This window comes from Orycteropus afer, unplaced genomic scaffold (assembly GCF_000298275.1).
Source record: "Orycteropus afer afer isolate SDZICR_OR568_19922 unplaced genomic scaffold, OryAfe1.0 scaffold00016, whole genome shotgun sequence".
Lineage (NCBI taxonomy): Eukaryota > Metazoa > Chordata > Mammalia > Tubulidentata > Orycteropodidae > Orycteropus > Orycteropus afer.
In genome coordinates, this window is record NW_006921603.1 from 4,460,030 (window position 1) to 4,474,365 (window position 14,336).

A 14,336-nucleotide genomic window follows, 5' to 3' on the forward strand; every position below is an offset into this window, starting at 1 on the left:
AGGTATGTCTGTGCAGTGGGGAGTGTACCCAGGACCATGTATAGGGTTGGCCAACAGTGGTTCTTCAAGTGTATTTGTATGTTCTGTAAGAATTCCCAGGTGTATAGTAGGAAAAAAAGAGAAAAAAAAAAGAATGTATCTTTTCCTATATTTCAAAGATTAAACTACATGAAGAGCTAAGTTTAAAAATCAAAGTATAAGTTTAAAATCTAAGAAAACAGAGACTTAAATTATTGATAGTTTTGACATCTTGTTGTATTTTGGCTTTTTAATGTTACTTCTAAAGGCTGTAGTTTTCCAATATCATTCTTATACATAAGAAAAGATTTAATGTCAGATTGTATAATTCTACAATATTAAATTTCCCAAATTTAGATACATGGATTCCAAGATGAGCACATGTTTTTATGCATTAAGTCTTGGAATTTTACATTTTGGTTTAATATAACATCTCACACTTTGTACAGGCTTACTTAAGCCCTTTTCACTGCTAGAGACTATGTTTTGTGATCTCTTCCTCATTCCTCTTCCTGTGAACAAGAGTAATAAATCCACATTGTAAAGTTTGACATAAAATAACATAGAAGTCGTGAAAGCAAAACTTGCACATTATTCCATATCCACAGTTTTGGGCTTTATTTGCATTTCTATTTTTATATTAATCCCATAGTCTTATTAGTTTTGTAATTTTATTTTCATGCATTTAGTTACTTAAATATTCTGAGAATAATATCTATTAAAAAGAAAATAAATAATTTATAATTGTAGCTGACTTAGGCCTTCTTTCCAAAAAAAATTCTCTTGGCAAAAAGTGTATCTATTTCTTGTGACAAATTTATCTTAAAATGAGAATTCTTTTTATATAGTTAAAGGGAAATAGAAATTGAACATGTATAATATAAGATGATTTTTATTAAGAAATCTATAGATTTCCTACTAGGTGACTTTTCTGTTAATATTCCCTTAAGGGAAAAATGTATTGGGAATTGTTCCTTCATTTTTCATGCATTGAGAAATAATATTTCTGCATAGAGCAACCGGGTCACCTTGAAGATGGATGTTTCACATACAGAGCATTCTCATGTAATCGGCAAAGGTGGCAACAATATTAAAAAAGTGATGGAAGAAACAGGATGTCACATCCACTTTCCAGATTCCAACAGGAATAACCAAGCAGAAAAAAGCAACCAGGTGATTTGTCTTTTCACATCAGCTTTTATGGGATGAATTACAGCTGTAATTTTTTGAAAGATGAGAGAAAAAAAAAATCATATAGATGCATGTAGCATGGATTGCATAATCCTACAAAAAAATTGAAGGTACTCCGCTCTTTTGAGATGATGAACTGTAGATAGAACCTAAAGTCTTGATCTTTAAATGGTTGATAGAAGACGGGGGGAGGAAGTGATGACCACATGAAATGAGAGCTTTAAGGAAAGGCTCAGAAAACATGTCAGTTAGGAGTGGAAGCTTGCCTAAGCCCAGCACAGGCTACTGCCTGGATTCTGTCTGCAGTGTTCCACCTGGTGGTCTTCCAGGCTACTCCAGATCACCTTCTGAGAGGCAATACTCAAAAAAAAAACCTCACTGCCATCGAGTGGAATCTGACTCATAGCGACCCCTCCTTGGGTTTCTGAGGCAATATCACTATGGAAGTAGATTGCCCAACCATCCTTCCAAGATACATAAGCACCAAATGGAGCTCTCCCATCCACATACCTCTTCCTCACATTGGCTGAATTATGTCTCTAGCCAGTTTATACACATTCTTTCTGGTTATTCTGTTTGATACTTGAAGAACAGAGAGTATTATTTAAAAATTTTCTCTCTCCCAAGCTAAACACAATACTAGGATCTGTGCTGGCCAGAAAGGTGAATAAATACAGTCTTTTCTCCTCAGAGACTTATGGTGACAGTGGGATGCCTGTGTCGGGGACTAGAAAGACAGCCCTTGTGAAGAGCAGGGAAATATTCAAAATGTTGAATAGCTAGTATGGCATGATCACCAGCCCTAAGAGCAGTGTCCTGGAAGACCCCTCCCTCCAATGCCAAGTTTATATTTGAGCTGGTGGATCGTGGGAGATCCTTGGGTGTTGGGCCAGTGATTATTTATCAACTGGTAAGGAACCTTGGTAGCACAATAGTTAACTGTTCCACTGTTAACTGAAAGGTTGCTGATTCAGGTCCATTCAGTGATTCCATAGGAGAAAGACCTGACAATTTGCTCCCATAAAGATTCACCTTGTGGGGTGGTTCTGCTCTGTCACAGGAGGTCATTCTGAGTCAACCGAATTGACTACACCTAACAACAACAGTAGCTCTGGTAGCATAGTGGCTAAAGCACTTGACTGCTAACCAGAAGGCTGGCGGTTCAAACCCACCAGCCACTCCTCGGAAGGAAGGTTGGGCAATCCTACTTCCGTAGTGATACTGCCTTGGAAACCCAAGGAGGGGTCGCTATGAGTCGGGGCCGACTCGACGGCACATAACAACAACAACAACAGTAACCTGGTGCAGCCGTGTAATTTTATACTGACGCTCAGCTCATAGGCAGAGAGTTAAAATGAGTGAAAAATGCAATGATAAAGAGTAATTATGAAGAGGGATGGCCTCATAGGAAGTGTGGGGTTTTGGTAAGTCTGGGGCGGTGATGTAGATTAGAATGAAAATTCTAATCAAGAGAGCCTGGGTTGGGATTTGAGATTCTTCATTTTTAATGAGCTTCATTTTAACGAGATTTTTCATTTTTATGATGCCGATGCTATTTTTTTTTTCCTGGATGACACTTTAAGTACAAGGATGTAGATAACTAGAAATGCAGCTGTTAATTCAATTAAAATAAATCTGACTGTCTATTTTCTTACTTCTGCAGGTATCTATAGCAGGACAGCCATCAGGAGTAGAATCTGCCCGAGTTAGAATTCGGGTAACTATTTATTGCTTTAATCCTGTAAGCCAGTGTCAGCAAGTTCACATTCGAAGACATTAAATAGATCATACTTTATTGTTTTATACCCATATAATGTGTGCATCCAAATGAGTAGGAAAACGGACAGACTTTGCCTTATGTATACTTTGGTGTTTCTAATCTAAACATTTTTTTAAAATAATTTCCTATATTATTTATAAACCCCTTTATGCTTAAGATGTTTGTTAGAGATAGTCTGGATTTAGATTAAATGATCAAAAAAAGACTTGAGGAAAAATGCCACGCAGTTACTATAAGTTGTAAGTTTTCAGGTTTACAAAAGGTTACTTTCATTTAAGAAACTTTATATAGTCTACCCATCATAAGTCATAATAAAAGTAATTTGTGTTTTAAAATTCCATCTGCAGAAAAGACCTAATGAATTAGACATACCTCTAAATGTATAATGCTTTACATTTATTCTTCTCATAATTTCATTTCAGGAGCTGCTTCCTTTGGTGCTGATGTTTGAGCTACCAATTGCTGGAATTCTTCAACCAGTTCCTGATCCTAATTCTCCCTCTATTCAACACATATCACAAACGTACAACATTTCAGTATCATTTAAACAGCGTTCCCGAATGTATGGTGCTACTGTCATAGTACGAGGGTCTCAGAATAACACCAGTGCTGTGAAGGTAAATGATAGATAATTCCGACCATCTTAAGTGTACAGATCATGCAGGTCATATTTTTAAAGCATATTGTACTAATTTATTTTCCAAAATTTTCTCTTGTATTGCTTTATAGAATGTGTTGTATTTTTCCATACTATTAAAAGTGCAATAGAATCTTTCCATATATGTGGACAATTGATTTATAGAATTATTTCCCTCCTACCCTGTTTTCCTAGGAAGGAACTGCCATGCTATTAGAACATCTAGCTGGAAGCCTGGCATCTGCTATTCCTGTGAGCACACAACTAGATATCGCAGCTCAACATCATCTCTTTATGATGGGTCGAAATGGGAGCAACATCAAGCATATCATGCAGAGAACGGGTGCTCAGATCCACTTTCCTGATCCCAGTAATCCACAGAAGAAATCTACTATCTACCTCCAGGGCACCATTGAGTCTGTCTGTCTTGCAAGGCAATATCTCATGGTAAGTTTATTGAAATTACTGTTTTTAAGTCTCTTTGGGTACAGTGTGCATTGCTGTACACACTGCACCAATGTGATATTTATGAATGTACTCCTGGTCATGTAAGGAGTATCTTGGTAGAAGGAAATAAACTAGAAAAGTAAGGTTCGTAGTACTTCAGCAGGCTTCATTTCATTGAATAGGTGAGTAATTTCCTTGCATTATTTTTTTCCTTTAACTTAAACACAGAATGGGAGCTCTGGTAGCATAGTGCCTAAGGCACTTGACTGCTAACCAGAAGGCTGGTGGTTCAAACCCACCAGCCACCCCTCGGAAGGAAGGTTGGGCAATCTACTTCCGTAGTGATTGGAAACCCAAGGAGGGGTCACTATGAGTTGGGTCCGACTCCACGGTACATAACAACAACATAACAACAAACACAGAATGGTTTACAATTAAATAATTGACTGTGTTTTGTGGCATGGATGGAAGGTGATTATTTTTATTTGTTTAGCAGTGTAGTATTAGTTTGCACTTGCATGTGACAAAGAGAGTCATTAATTTAAACAGAAGAGTAGAAATATCTTTTAAATTTCAACCTCAAAGACAGATTTTGGTAGCCTAAAGCATTTGTACATTTCCTAAGTCTCTGTTATAATGCAAAAGAATACCATTTAAGACACAAATCTGAATGTCTCTAATTGACGAAATCATCAGAGTTATAAATGATAATTCAGTATTGATTCTAATTTACAATTTGCAATACTTTTATCCTTCTTTGACTTCTAACCAGAAGGCTGGTGGTTCAAACCCACCAGCCACTCCTCGGAAGGAAGGTTGGGCAATCTACTTCTGTAGTAATACCACCTTGGAAACCAAGGAGGGGTCACTATGAATCGGGTCTGACTTGACAGCATTGAGTTTGTTTTCTGTTTTTATACTCATTTTAAAGCCCAGTGTTTAGGTTGATATATATAGGTAGTCCCCAACTTAGGATAGGGCTCTATTCCGATTTCATCCTAAGAAATCATTACTGATGTAAGTTAAATATCTCATTTTTTAATTTTAGTTTTCATTATTACTGCCTTTTATTATCATTGTCTTTATAAATCCAATATTTTTTTATTTTGTCTTCGAGGTTGGAAGCATTATGTATAAACTTACACATACATTTTAATACATACATACATAACAAATACACAATTCAGAAAAATTTACTCTGATGATGAAGAGTTGGACAACACTGGCATTTTGTCAGCTGTAGTAATAATTCCATTTGTGGAACATTTTGGATCATCTGGGTTACCCCTGGGAGTAGGGATAGCACGTCTAGTCAGAAAATTAGGGAGAGTTGTCTATATGGTCCTCTTCTTTTCTTCTTCATATACTTCACAACATCTCACTTGTTTCTGAATGTGTCTATTGAACAAAGAGATCAGCATTTCGGCTCATGTTTTCAAGCAAATGAAGCCCCTGATTAAATTTAGAAAACTAAATCTATGTGGGAGGGTTTTGAAAGTAAAGCATAAAGTTGAACGTCTGCAAGTGAACATCTGAGATATCAACAAATTGCATGCACCAGCACTATATGTAGTATGCATTACTAACAAGATATTTAAAAAAATGATGGTGGTAAGTGCAGTGCATTGTAACTTGAATACATCCTAAATCAGGGACTACTTGTAATAACAAAATGAAGGGACATAATACTCAGACCACAGATATTATTAAAAACACCATTGTGCTTTCTGTTCAGTTCTTGACCTTTAGGGACATTTGAATCAGTAAGCTTCAGGTGTGACCTTTGCTATTATTAACTTGCAGACTTTGTTTTTTAAAAATTTTTACAAAATCCATGTTTGTAATGTTGATTACATTCCTCTGGCAAATGACAATTTGTTATAATCATTAAGAATTATAATCATAACTTAAATAAATTGGGTTGTGAATGATTGTTTTAGCTGAGCTTACTTTATCAAGCTATTTTTAATATAGTCAGGTAGCATATTCATATCCAAGGACTACTTATGATTTATATATTTTTTTTATTTTCATGTTCTTTAGATGTTATTTTTTGATTCAGTGAACTTTTTCAAGCATTTTGAAGAATCATGTATTCACGTTCATACTTTGACTGCATGTACCAAAAATATAGGCATACAGTGACACATTTTATTGTATAATATTGAGAAGAGTAAGGGAGACAGGAATACATTTAAATAAATAAAGAATAAATTTTAAGGATCACTTTTTAAAAAGAAAAATATCACTGCCCCTTAAAAAATCACTTCTATGTACAAGAGAAATGGAGCATAATGATTTCATTTTAATCCTAGTATGTCTGACAGTAACTTCTCCTAGGATTTGTGTACAAAATCAAATAATCTGTAGGCTAATGTTGAGTATTCCGTGAATCAGAAAAAGTGTGTGATGGGATTCCTATACTCGGTAGATTAGAAATCAGGAAGAAGACAACAGAGAAAAAAAATTACTGATAGAACCAGTAGTGCTAAAAACTGAGACAGTTAAAAGAAGAGGCAATAATGAGTTCGCTTCAGGAAGGAGTTAAGGTTTGAGCTTCACCACAAGAAAAGTGTCACTTGTGTTGGTGAAGACGCTTTTTGATACATTAAGATGCCAACATACAAAATTTGTTGGAAGGTAGTCGAGAGGCCTGGCCTAGCCTGGATATGAAATTGGGATGGGAAAACAAGACAGAGCCAAAGTATGAAGATCTTTAGATACTGATAGATGTTTAGACTTGATTCATGAAGCAATGAAAAGCCATCACTGTGAGTTGTTGAGGGCACTGTGTTAGTGCCCCTGTGGAGAATCTTGTGTTTAGCATCACTACAAAACTGCAGTTGGAGAGGGGTGGATTCTTTCAAAGTGGAAAATGGATAAAGAAATTCAGGGCCTAAAGTTGGAGCTTAAGACACATACAATTTCATCACTGAAAAATAGTTTCCGCCCTTCAACATTATTATCCCTGCACCAGCCATCCAAGCAATGTGGAGGTATGTGGTTTCGTTTTAATACTTTAGCTTACTCTTTAACTATGTAAAATATTTGTAGGCATGTTAAATTATCTGGTGTTTAAATGGTTAACTATTTACTTCCTACACATTCTATTATGATGTTTTCTAGGGTTGTCTTCCTCTTGTGTTGATGTTTGATATGAAGGAAGAAATTGAAGTAGATCCACAGTTCATTGCTCAACTGATGGAACAGCTTGATGTCTTCATCAGTATTAAACCAAAGCCAAAGCAGCCGAGCAAGGTTGGTTCAGAGTTTGGACCCAGAGATCTATAAGTTATATGGTTCCATTTTGCTTACAAATGAGTATATTTGCATATAAGTAACTGATATTTTATATTATATATATATATCAGGTATATATTATATTTAATTATTTTATATACATATAAATTTGTACCAACATTCATTACTCATCATCATTTTCATTATATATATGTGTTGGTTTTTGGAGTCCATTTTTAGTAACCATTTATTTCCTATAAATATATGAGAAGAAAAGAGAAAATATTTTTATTAACTTGCAGTCTGGTAACTTTAAGCTTTACTGAATTACCAGAGAGTTGATAAGGCTAATAAGCATTGCACTATGTGTATGGTGTGTGTATGTTTGTGGGGATGTGTTTGTGTACATATCCAATGTAGTTCTAAAAGCATTTAGTGTTATTTACTACGTGTCTGCCATTGTGCTACTTTAAGTAATAACTTACATCACTCAGAACCCCTCCTCTGTGATGTAAAATTTCAATAACTACATGTAGAATAAAAATTTAGGAGTTCTGGTGGTGTAGTGCCTAAAGCACTTGAATGCTAACCAGAAGGCTGGTGGTTCAAACCCACCAGCCACTACTCGGAAGGAAGATGGGGCAATCTACTTCTGTAGTGATACTGCCTTGGAAACCTAAAGAGGGGTAGCTATGAGTCAGGTCTGACTTGATGGCAAATAACAACAACAACAGAACAAAAATTTAATGAGTAAAACTGATGATATTAAGTGCCAAAGAGAATGTGAAGAAAGAGGAATGCTCCAACATGAATGTTGTTGTGTAAATAGGCACAGCTATGTTGATGAGCAATTTGGGATCACCTGATCACACTAAAAATGCTTACACCCTACACTATCAAAGCTGTACACATTGAAAAAATTCTTGTGTCAGGGGCCAAAAGGACAAGAAGGTTGTTGAGTGAAAAAAGCAAGTTTTATATATATATATATATATATATATATATATATAACACATATGTGTGTGTGTGTGTGTATTTTTTAATGTTAGGTGTCAGTTATATGGATATGATATTGATCTTGGGTTTCAGTGTTCTAAAAAACTCTTTAAAATATAAGAGAGAAATAGTGGTACATCAAGCTCTATTAGTTAACCATTTGTTGTTGTTGTTGTTATGTGCTGTCGAGTCGGACCTGACTCATAGAGAACCCTCCTTAGGTTTCCGAGGCAGTAGCACTACAGAAGTAGATTGCCCCATCTTCCTTCCAAGGAGTGGCTGGTGGGTTTGAACCGCCAGCCTTCTGGTTAGTAGTTAAGTGCCTTAGGTACTATGCTACCAGACCTCCCAGTTAACCATTAGTAAATTAAATTAACAAGGAGTTCTGGTGGCATAGTGCCTAAGGCACTTGTCTGCTAACCAGAAAGGCTGGAGGTTCAAACCCACCAGCTAGTCCTCAGAAGGCAGATTGGGCAACGTACTTCAGTAGTGATATCGCCTCAGAAACCCAAGGAGAGGTTGTTTTGAGTCGGATCCGACTTGACGGCAGTGAGTTAAATTAATAAAATATAATTGTATTAAGTTTCTGGAAATTTTAGAAGAGAAAAAAACAAAACTAATTTCTAAACCCCAATTGAGATCCCTATGTTATCATAGTAGGAGCTCTGGTAGCATAGTGCCTAAGGCACTTGACTACTAACCAGAAGGCTGGCAGTTCAAACCACCAGCCACTCCTTGGAAAGAAGATGGGGCAATCTACTTCTGTAGTGATAACTGCCTCGGAAACCCAAGGAGGGGTCGCTATGAGTCAGATCCGACTCGATGGCACATAACAACAACATGTTATCATAGTAGGTAAAATATGAAATAGTTGTGCCTTCCATTTTAAAAAAATTTCTAAACTATAAATATTATCATGCATGCATAATGGTATATATATTATGTGTAATTTTGTGTGGTTACAAATAATGTAGTATTTATTATCTAACTTAAGGAAAACAATCGTGTTCTCTTCAAAAGAAAACTTTAAAGGAAGAGAAAACATTGGTTTTAAGTGAATTTGATATAATAAGTTTAAAGTTAGAGAACAGAACATTAGTTTTATGTATCATAAAGCTTCATGCTTGACTTCATTCATGACTTACTAGAATATGATAGCTACCTAGACTAAAAACTGAAGACAGAAGGGATATTCTAGAACTTGTGATTATTCAGATAGATAGACACAGAAAGAATGCCTGGAGTTCAGTTAAGAAATGCGCAGAGGTCAGGGCAAAATACATGCTAAGTGAGGACTCTGGAGGCCCTGTGGTACCTGGGAGCATGTAGATAATTGCCTAGCTGGCCCTGATTCCGTCTGCTGTTTTAACGGCTTCTTCTGCCACAATTTTTCTTTATCGTCTATTGGAGGGTTTTCCCCCTTGGGTTCACATTTCCAATTTTCTAGATGAGTCCTTTGGGGGAAAAAAAAGGATTTATTGTTCAGAAGTTTATTTTACCATAAGCTTTGCAATAGATACATCATCAGGGAGAAATAGTGGTACCTAAAGCTCTATTAGTTAATCAGTAGACCATAAATGTCAGAAGTAAGTGGCTGTTACTATGCAGTCTCTATATGGTGGCAAATTTGTTTTGTTTTGCAAACATGAGATAAAGTAGGGGAGAGTTTTAATATTAAAGACAAGAAGCTGTGAAAGAGAAGGGGCTGTAGAGAGCCGCTTGAGTTCCATTTCTCTTCTGCCCCTCAAGGTCTTTGCTGTGACCTTGGACAGGTCCCTTAACTTCACTGAAATTGGTGAGTAACAATTGCCACCACGTAAGGTTTTGGAAAAATTGGAGTACGTATGAAGCTTCCATCGCACTGTCTGGAAGACAGGACAAAACAAATAACATTTTAAGGTTTTACCAAACAGAAGTACACTTAAATAAATGGCTAGAAGTTGATTTTAAAACAGCATTACTCTATCCCCTGAGTGGTATTCTTATTAGCATATTCATTTCCCACTTCTCCCTCCCTCCTCCCAATTCATTGTAGACTACTTGCATGTCACTTTTTCTCCCCCTTATGTGTTTTCATAGTCTGTGATTGTGAAAAGTGTTGAGCGAAATGCCTTAAATATGTATGAAGCAAGGAAATGTCTCCTCGGACTTGAAAGCAGTGGTGTTACCATAGCAACCAGTCCATCCCCAGCATCGTGCCCTGCCGGCCTGGCATGTCCCAGCCTGGATATCTTAGCTTCAGCAGGTCTCGGACTCACTGGACTAGGTATAAAATTTATTATTACAGCGATTCTCAGCCACTGGGGGGATGATTACTCAGTCCCCTTTCTTCTACCATTTGGGTCTACGTTTTAAAGACTATTTATTTTCCTCTTGAATCCCTAAGATCAGGGGAAAAACAACAAAATGTGAATCGATCCATTTTGGGGTTTTTTGTTACCCTCTATGGATTTCTGTTACCCAGGTTCTTTCCATGTTGGCATAAATAATCAAGGTCTGATGGTTTTATTTTCATTGGCTGCGTTTGTTCTTCTAAATTAAGAATGCCATTGAGAGTGAAGCGTGCAGGCTGACTATAATTTATGTGTTTGTTCTCTCTCGCATTTGCAATATTGTCATCGGTCCCTAGAGATAAAGATTATCCAGTTCGCTTTTCAAAAAGTAATTGCAAATCTGTGTGAGGGCTGGGGAGAGGGAGAGGTTAAAGCAAGCAGAACACCTGTCCCCAGCGGTTAGGCCTGCATCTCCCAGATACAAAGGAAATCTAGCTTGCAGCCTCGGAGGAAAGCAAATGGAACTGTATTTATATCTAAGGCAAGGAATAGAGAAATTAATGAGCAACACCATTTCAGTGTTTTGCAGTTCTTTAAGAAGGGTGAGCCACTTTCATAGTCATGGTGATACTTATTGTCTCTTTCATGGATTTCAATCTTACAGGCTGGAGGTAGTTGCTATGTTACAATTATGCTAGATTCACTTTTTTGTATATTTTTAAATCCTTTTTTATAAAAACTTAAGGAACTCTGGTGGTTCAGTGCCTAAATTTGACTGCTGACCACAAAGTTGGCATTAAAACCCACCAGCTGCTCTGAGGAAGGAAGATAGGGCACTTCTGTAAAGATTTACCACCTCAGGATCCCAATGGGGTTCACTGTGAGTTGCAGTCCACTCAATGGTAGTATGTTTGTTTGGTGTTTTGGTTATATAAAAACTTAATGCAATAATTCTAGCAAATCTTTCTGCCACATTCAAGGACTAGAGCTGTAGTAGACTCCCAGTAGTCTTAAAATTTTTTTTTGATAGCTATTCTTGCCTTTAAAAAATATAATATGATTAAGATTCCACATAGCACTGCCTTGATGCATAATAGTAAAGAAGGATCCATATTTTATATTGGTAAAAGATTATATAATTATGCATGCCAAATGACAATATTGATGCCATCTTTATATTAAAATCTTGAATAAATATGTATATTGATTGACTTAACTTTCACTTATTCTAGGTCTTTTGGGGCCCACCACGTTATCTCTAAACACTTCGACAACCCCAAACTCACTCTTGAATGCTCTTAATAGCTCAGTCAGTCCTTTGCAAAGTCCAAGTTCTGGCACCCCCAGCCCCACATTATGGGCTCCATCACTTGCTAATACTTCAAGTGCCACAGGTCAGTATTACTCAAATCTAATCAAAGGCATCTATTCTTAGGTATCACCGGGTTTTTTTTTTTTTTTTTTTTTTAATTTAAGCAATCATTCAGCTTCTTTAGGGAAAAATTTTAGTTCAAAGCATACTCCAGCCAAATAGAAACCCATAATGTGTTAATGAGTTAAATGAAATCACAATAAAGCAGTGAGTTTTTTGTTTATTAAAGTAGAATATAATCTTCAAAAGAGAATGCTTCTGCAGGAAGCACTAGCAAAGGCATATGAAGGTCATTGACCTGTTAATGAGATAATCTAGTTTGACTAGCTTGATAGTCACTTATACATGCTGAATGTAGCTAGTTTTTTCATCTGTGTACAACAAGGATCAAATATTCTTCAAAGTGTTCTGCCATTTTAACATTCTTTCATTGTGTTTTTTAAATAGTATTGCTAAACATATGTACAGAAAGTTACCAAAATTGTATTCTCATGTGAATTTGCAGCAACCAAAAGTTTCAACTCCTTTTTACTGAAAGTAACAGTTGTTGATTCTGAGTTTTGCACTGCTCTAATGTCTGTCTTTGTGAAATATTGTTACAGGTTTTTCTGCTATACCACATCTTATGATTCCATCCACTGCTCAAGCCACGTTAACCAATATTTTGTTGTCTGGAGTGCCCACCTATGGTCACACAGCTCCATCTCCCCCTCCTGGTTTGACTCCTGTTGATGTCCATATTAACAGTATACAGACAGAAGGCAAAAAAATCTCTGCTGCTCTAAATGGACACGCACAGGTAATGGCCTTCAGCTAGAGTACTGTGATCTGTGCTGTTTGTAAGAGATAAGCTACTGGTAACATTTTTAAACTGACCTTTGAAATGAATTTCAATTTGTAAAATTGTGACAATATTATATTTTATTTTTTATTATTTCAGTCTACAAATATAAAATATGGTGCAATATCTACTTCACCACTTGGAGAAAAAGTGCTGAATGCGAATCACAGTGATTCATCCAGACAAACAGCTGTGTCTGAGCAAGCATCTCCTAAATCAAGTCCTCCAGAAGGTTGGGAGTCGTATCTTTGATTCTGAACTCAAGTGTGATTTATTACTTGGATAAAGGGGTTGTAAGGAGCTCTGGTGGTGTAGTGGGTAAGACATTAGGATGCTAACCAAAAGATCAACAGTTCAAACCCACCAGCTGCTCTGCAGGGTGAAAATGAGGCAGTCTATTTCTGTAAAGATTTATAGCCTTGGAAACCTAGGTGGGGGTTGCTATGAGTCAGAGTCGACTCACGATCATGGTGGGTCTGGATTTTTTGGTAAAGGGGAGTCTTTGCAGTGAATAATTTTAAGTTGGTTTCGTTAAACAGTTGTGACTCATCTACTTCAAGTGTGTGGTAAAACAGTATCTTGAATGAAATTCCAAAAAATATGCTGAAAGATTAACTGAAAAATGATTTTCATAGAAAAAAATCACTTTCCCATTGCATTGGAACTTCCTAAAAAAGCAAAAAAACAAACCTACTGCCATCAAGTCAATTCTGACTCATAGCAGCCCCCATTGGGTTTCCAAGGTGGTAAATCTTTCCATAAGTTAAGATTTATTCCATCTTTATTCCATGGACTGGATGGTGGGTTTAAACCACCAACCTTCTGGTTAGCAGTCAGATGCTTTAGGTACTGTGCTACCATAACTTCCCAAAGTCAATGTAATTCTGTAACATCAATTAGATAGATAGAATTCATAGACACACATGTATATCCACCTGTGTGTCCATGTATGTATATGTAAGTCTGCATGTATATACATATGTATATATTTATATATGTGTATAATATCTGTGATGTTGTTAAGTGCCTTCACATCAATTCCAAATCACAGTGACTCTGTTTATAACAGAAAGTAAGATATGAGGAAATCTCACCATCCTTGCTTCTAAGGAGCATTATGGGTGTACTTCCTCCAAGATAAATTTGTTCGTTCTTCTGGCAGTCTGTAGTATATTCAGTATTCTTCACCAACATCATAATTCTAATACATCAGTTCTTTGGTCTTCCTTATTCACTGTCCAGCTTTCTCATGCCTGAAGCTTTAAAGAGATCTTTTGTGGCATATTTGCCCAATGCAATATGTGTGTGTATGTGTTTACATATGTATGTATGTGTGTGTATATATATATATGTATACATGTATGTATATATCCATTATCTCAGTAGAGATTTTTTTTTAAATAATCTCTTTACTTCAAACAATCTTTAAAATATATGAGCATCTGCTCTTTAAATTTCACCTTAAGTTTTTGTGACAGCCTGTGTTTGTTAATGTATCCCCTTTGCAATTGAAAGCTGTTATGACCGTATCCAGCTATAAT

At 36.3% G+C, this 14,336-nt stretch overlaps 1 protein-coding gene across 1 annotated transcript in view; it reads left to right on the forward strand.

Moving 5' to 3' along the window:
• The window catches only part of BICC1 (BicC family RNA binding protein 1), a 367,817-nt gene that overhangs the window by 322,146 nt on the left and 31,335 nt on the right, over nucleotides 1-14,336 (forward strand). The window contains 9 exon segments of the mRNA XM_007958861.1: nucleotides 1,033-1,191; nucleotides 2,873-2,926; nucleotides 3,412-3,606; nucleotides 3,822-4,073; nucleotides 7,200-7,331; nucleotides 10,389-10,575; nucleotides 11,815-11,976; nucleotides 12,557-12,753; nucleotides 12,895-13,027. Of these exon segments, the coding sequence (XP_007957052.1) occupies nucleotides 1,033-1,191; nucleotides 2,873-2,926; nucleotides 3,412-3,606; nucleotides 3,822-4,073; nucleotides 7,200-7,331; nucleotides 10,389-10,575; nucleotides 11,815-11,976; nucleotides 12,557-12,753; nucleotides 12,895-13,027 (1,471 nt within the window).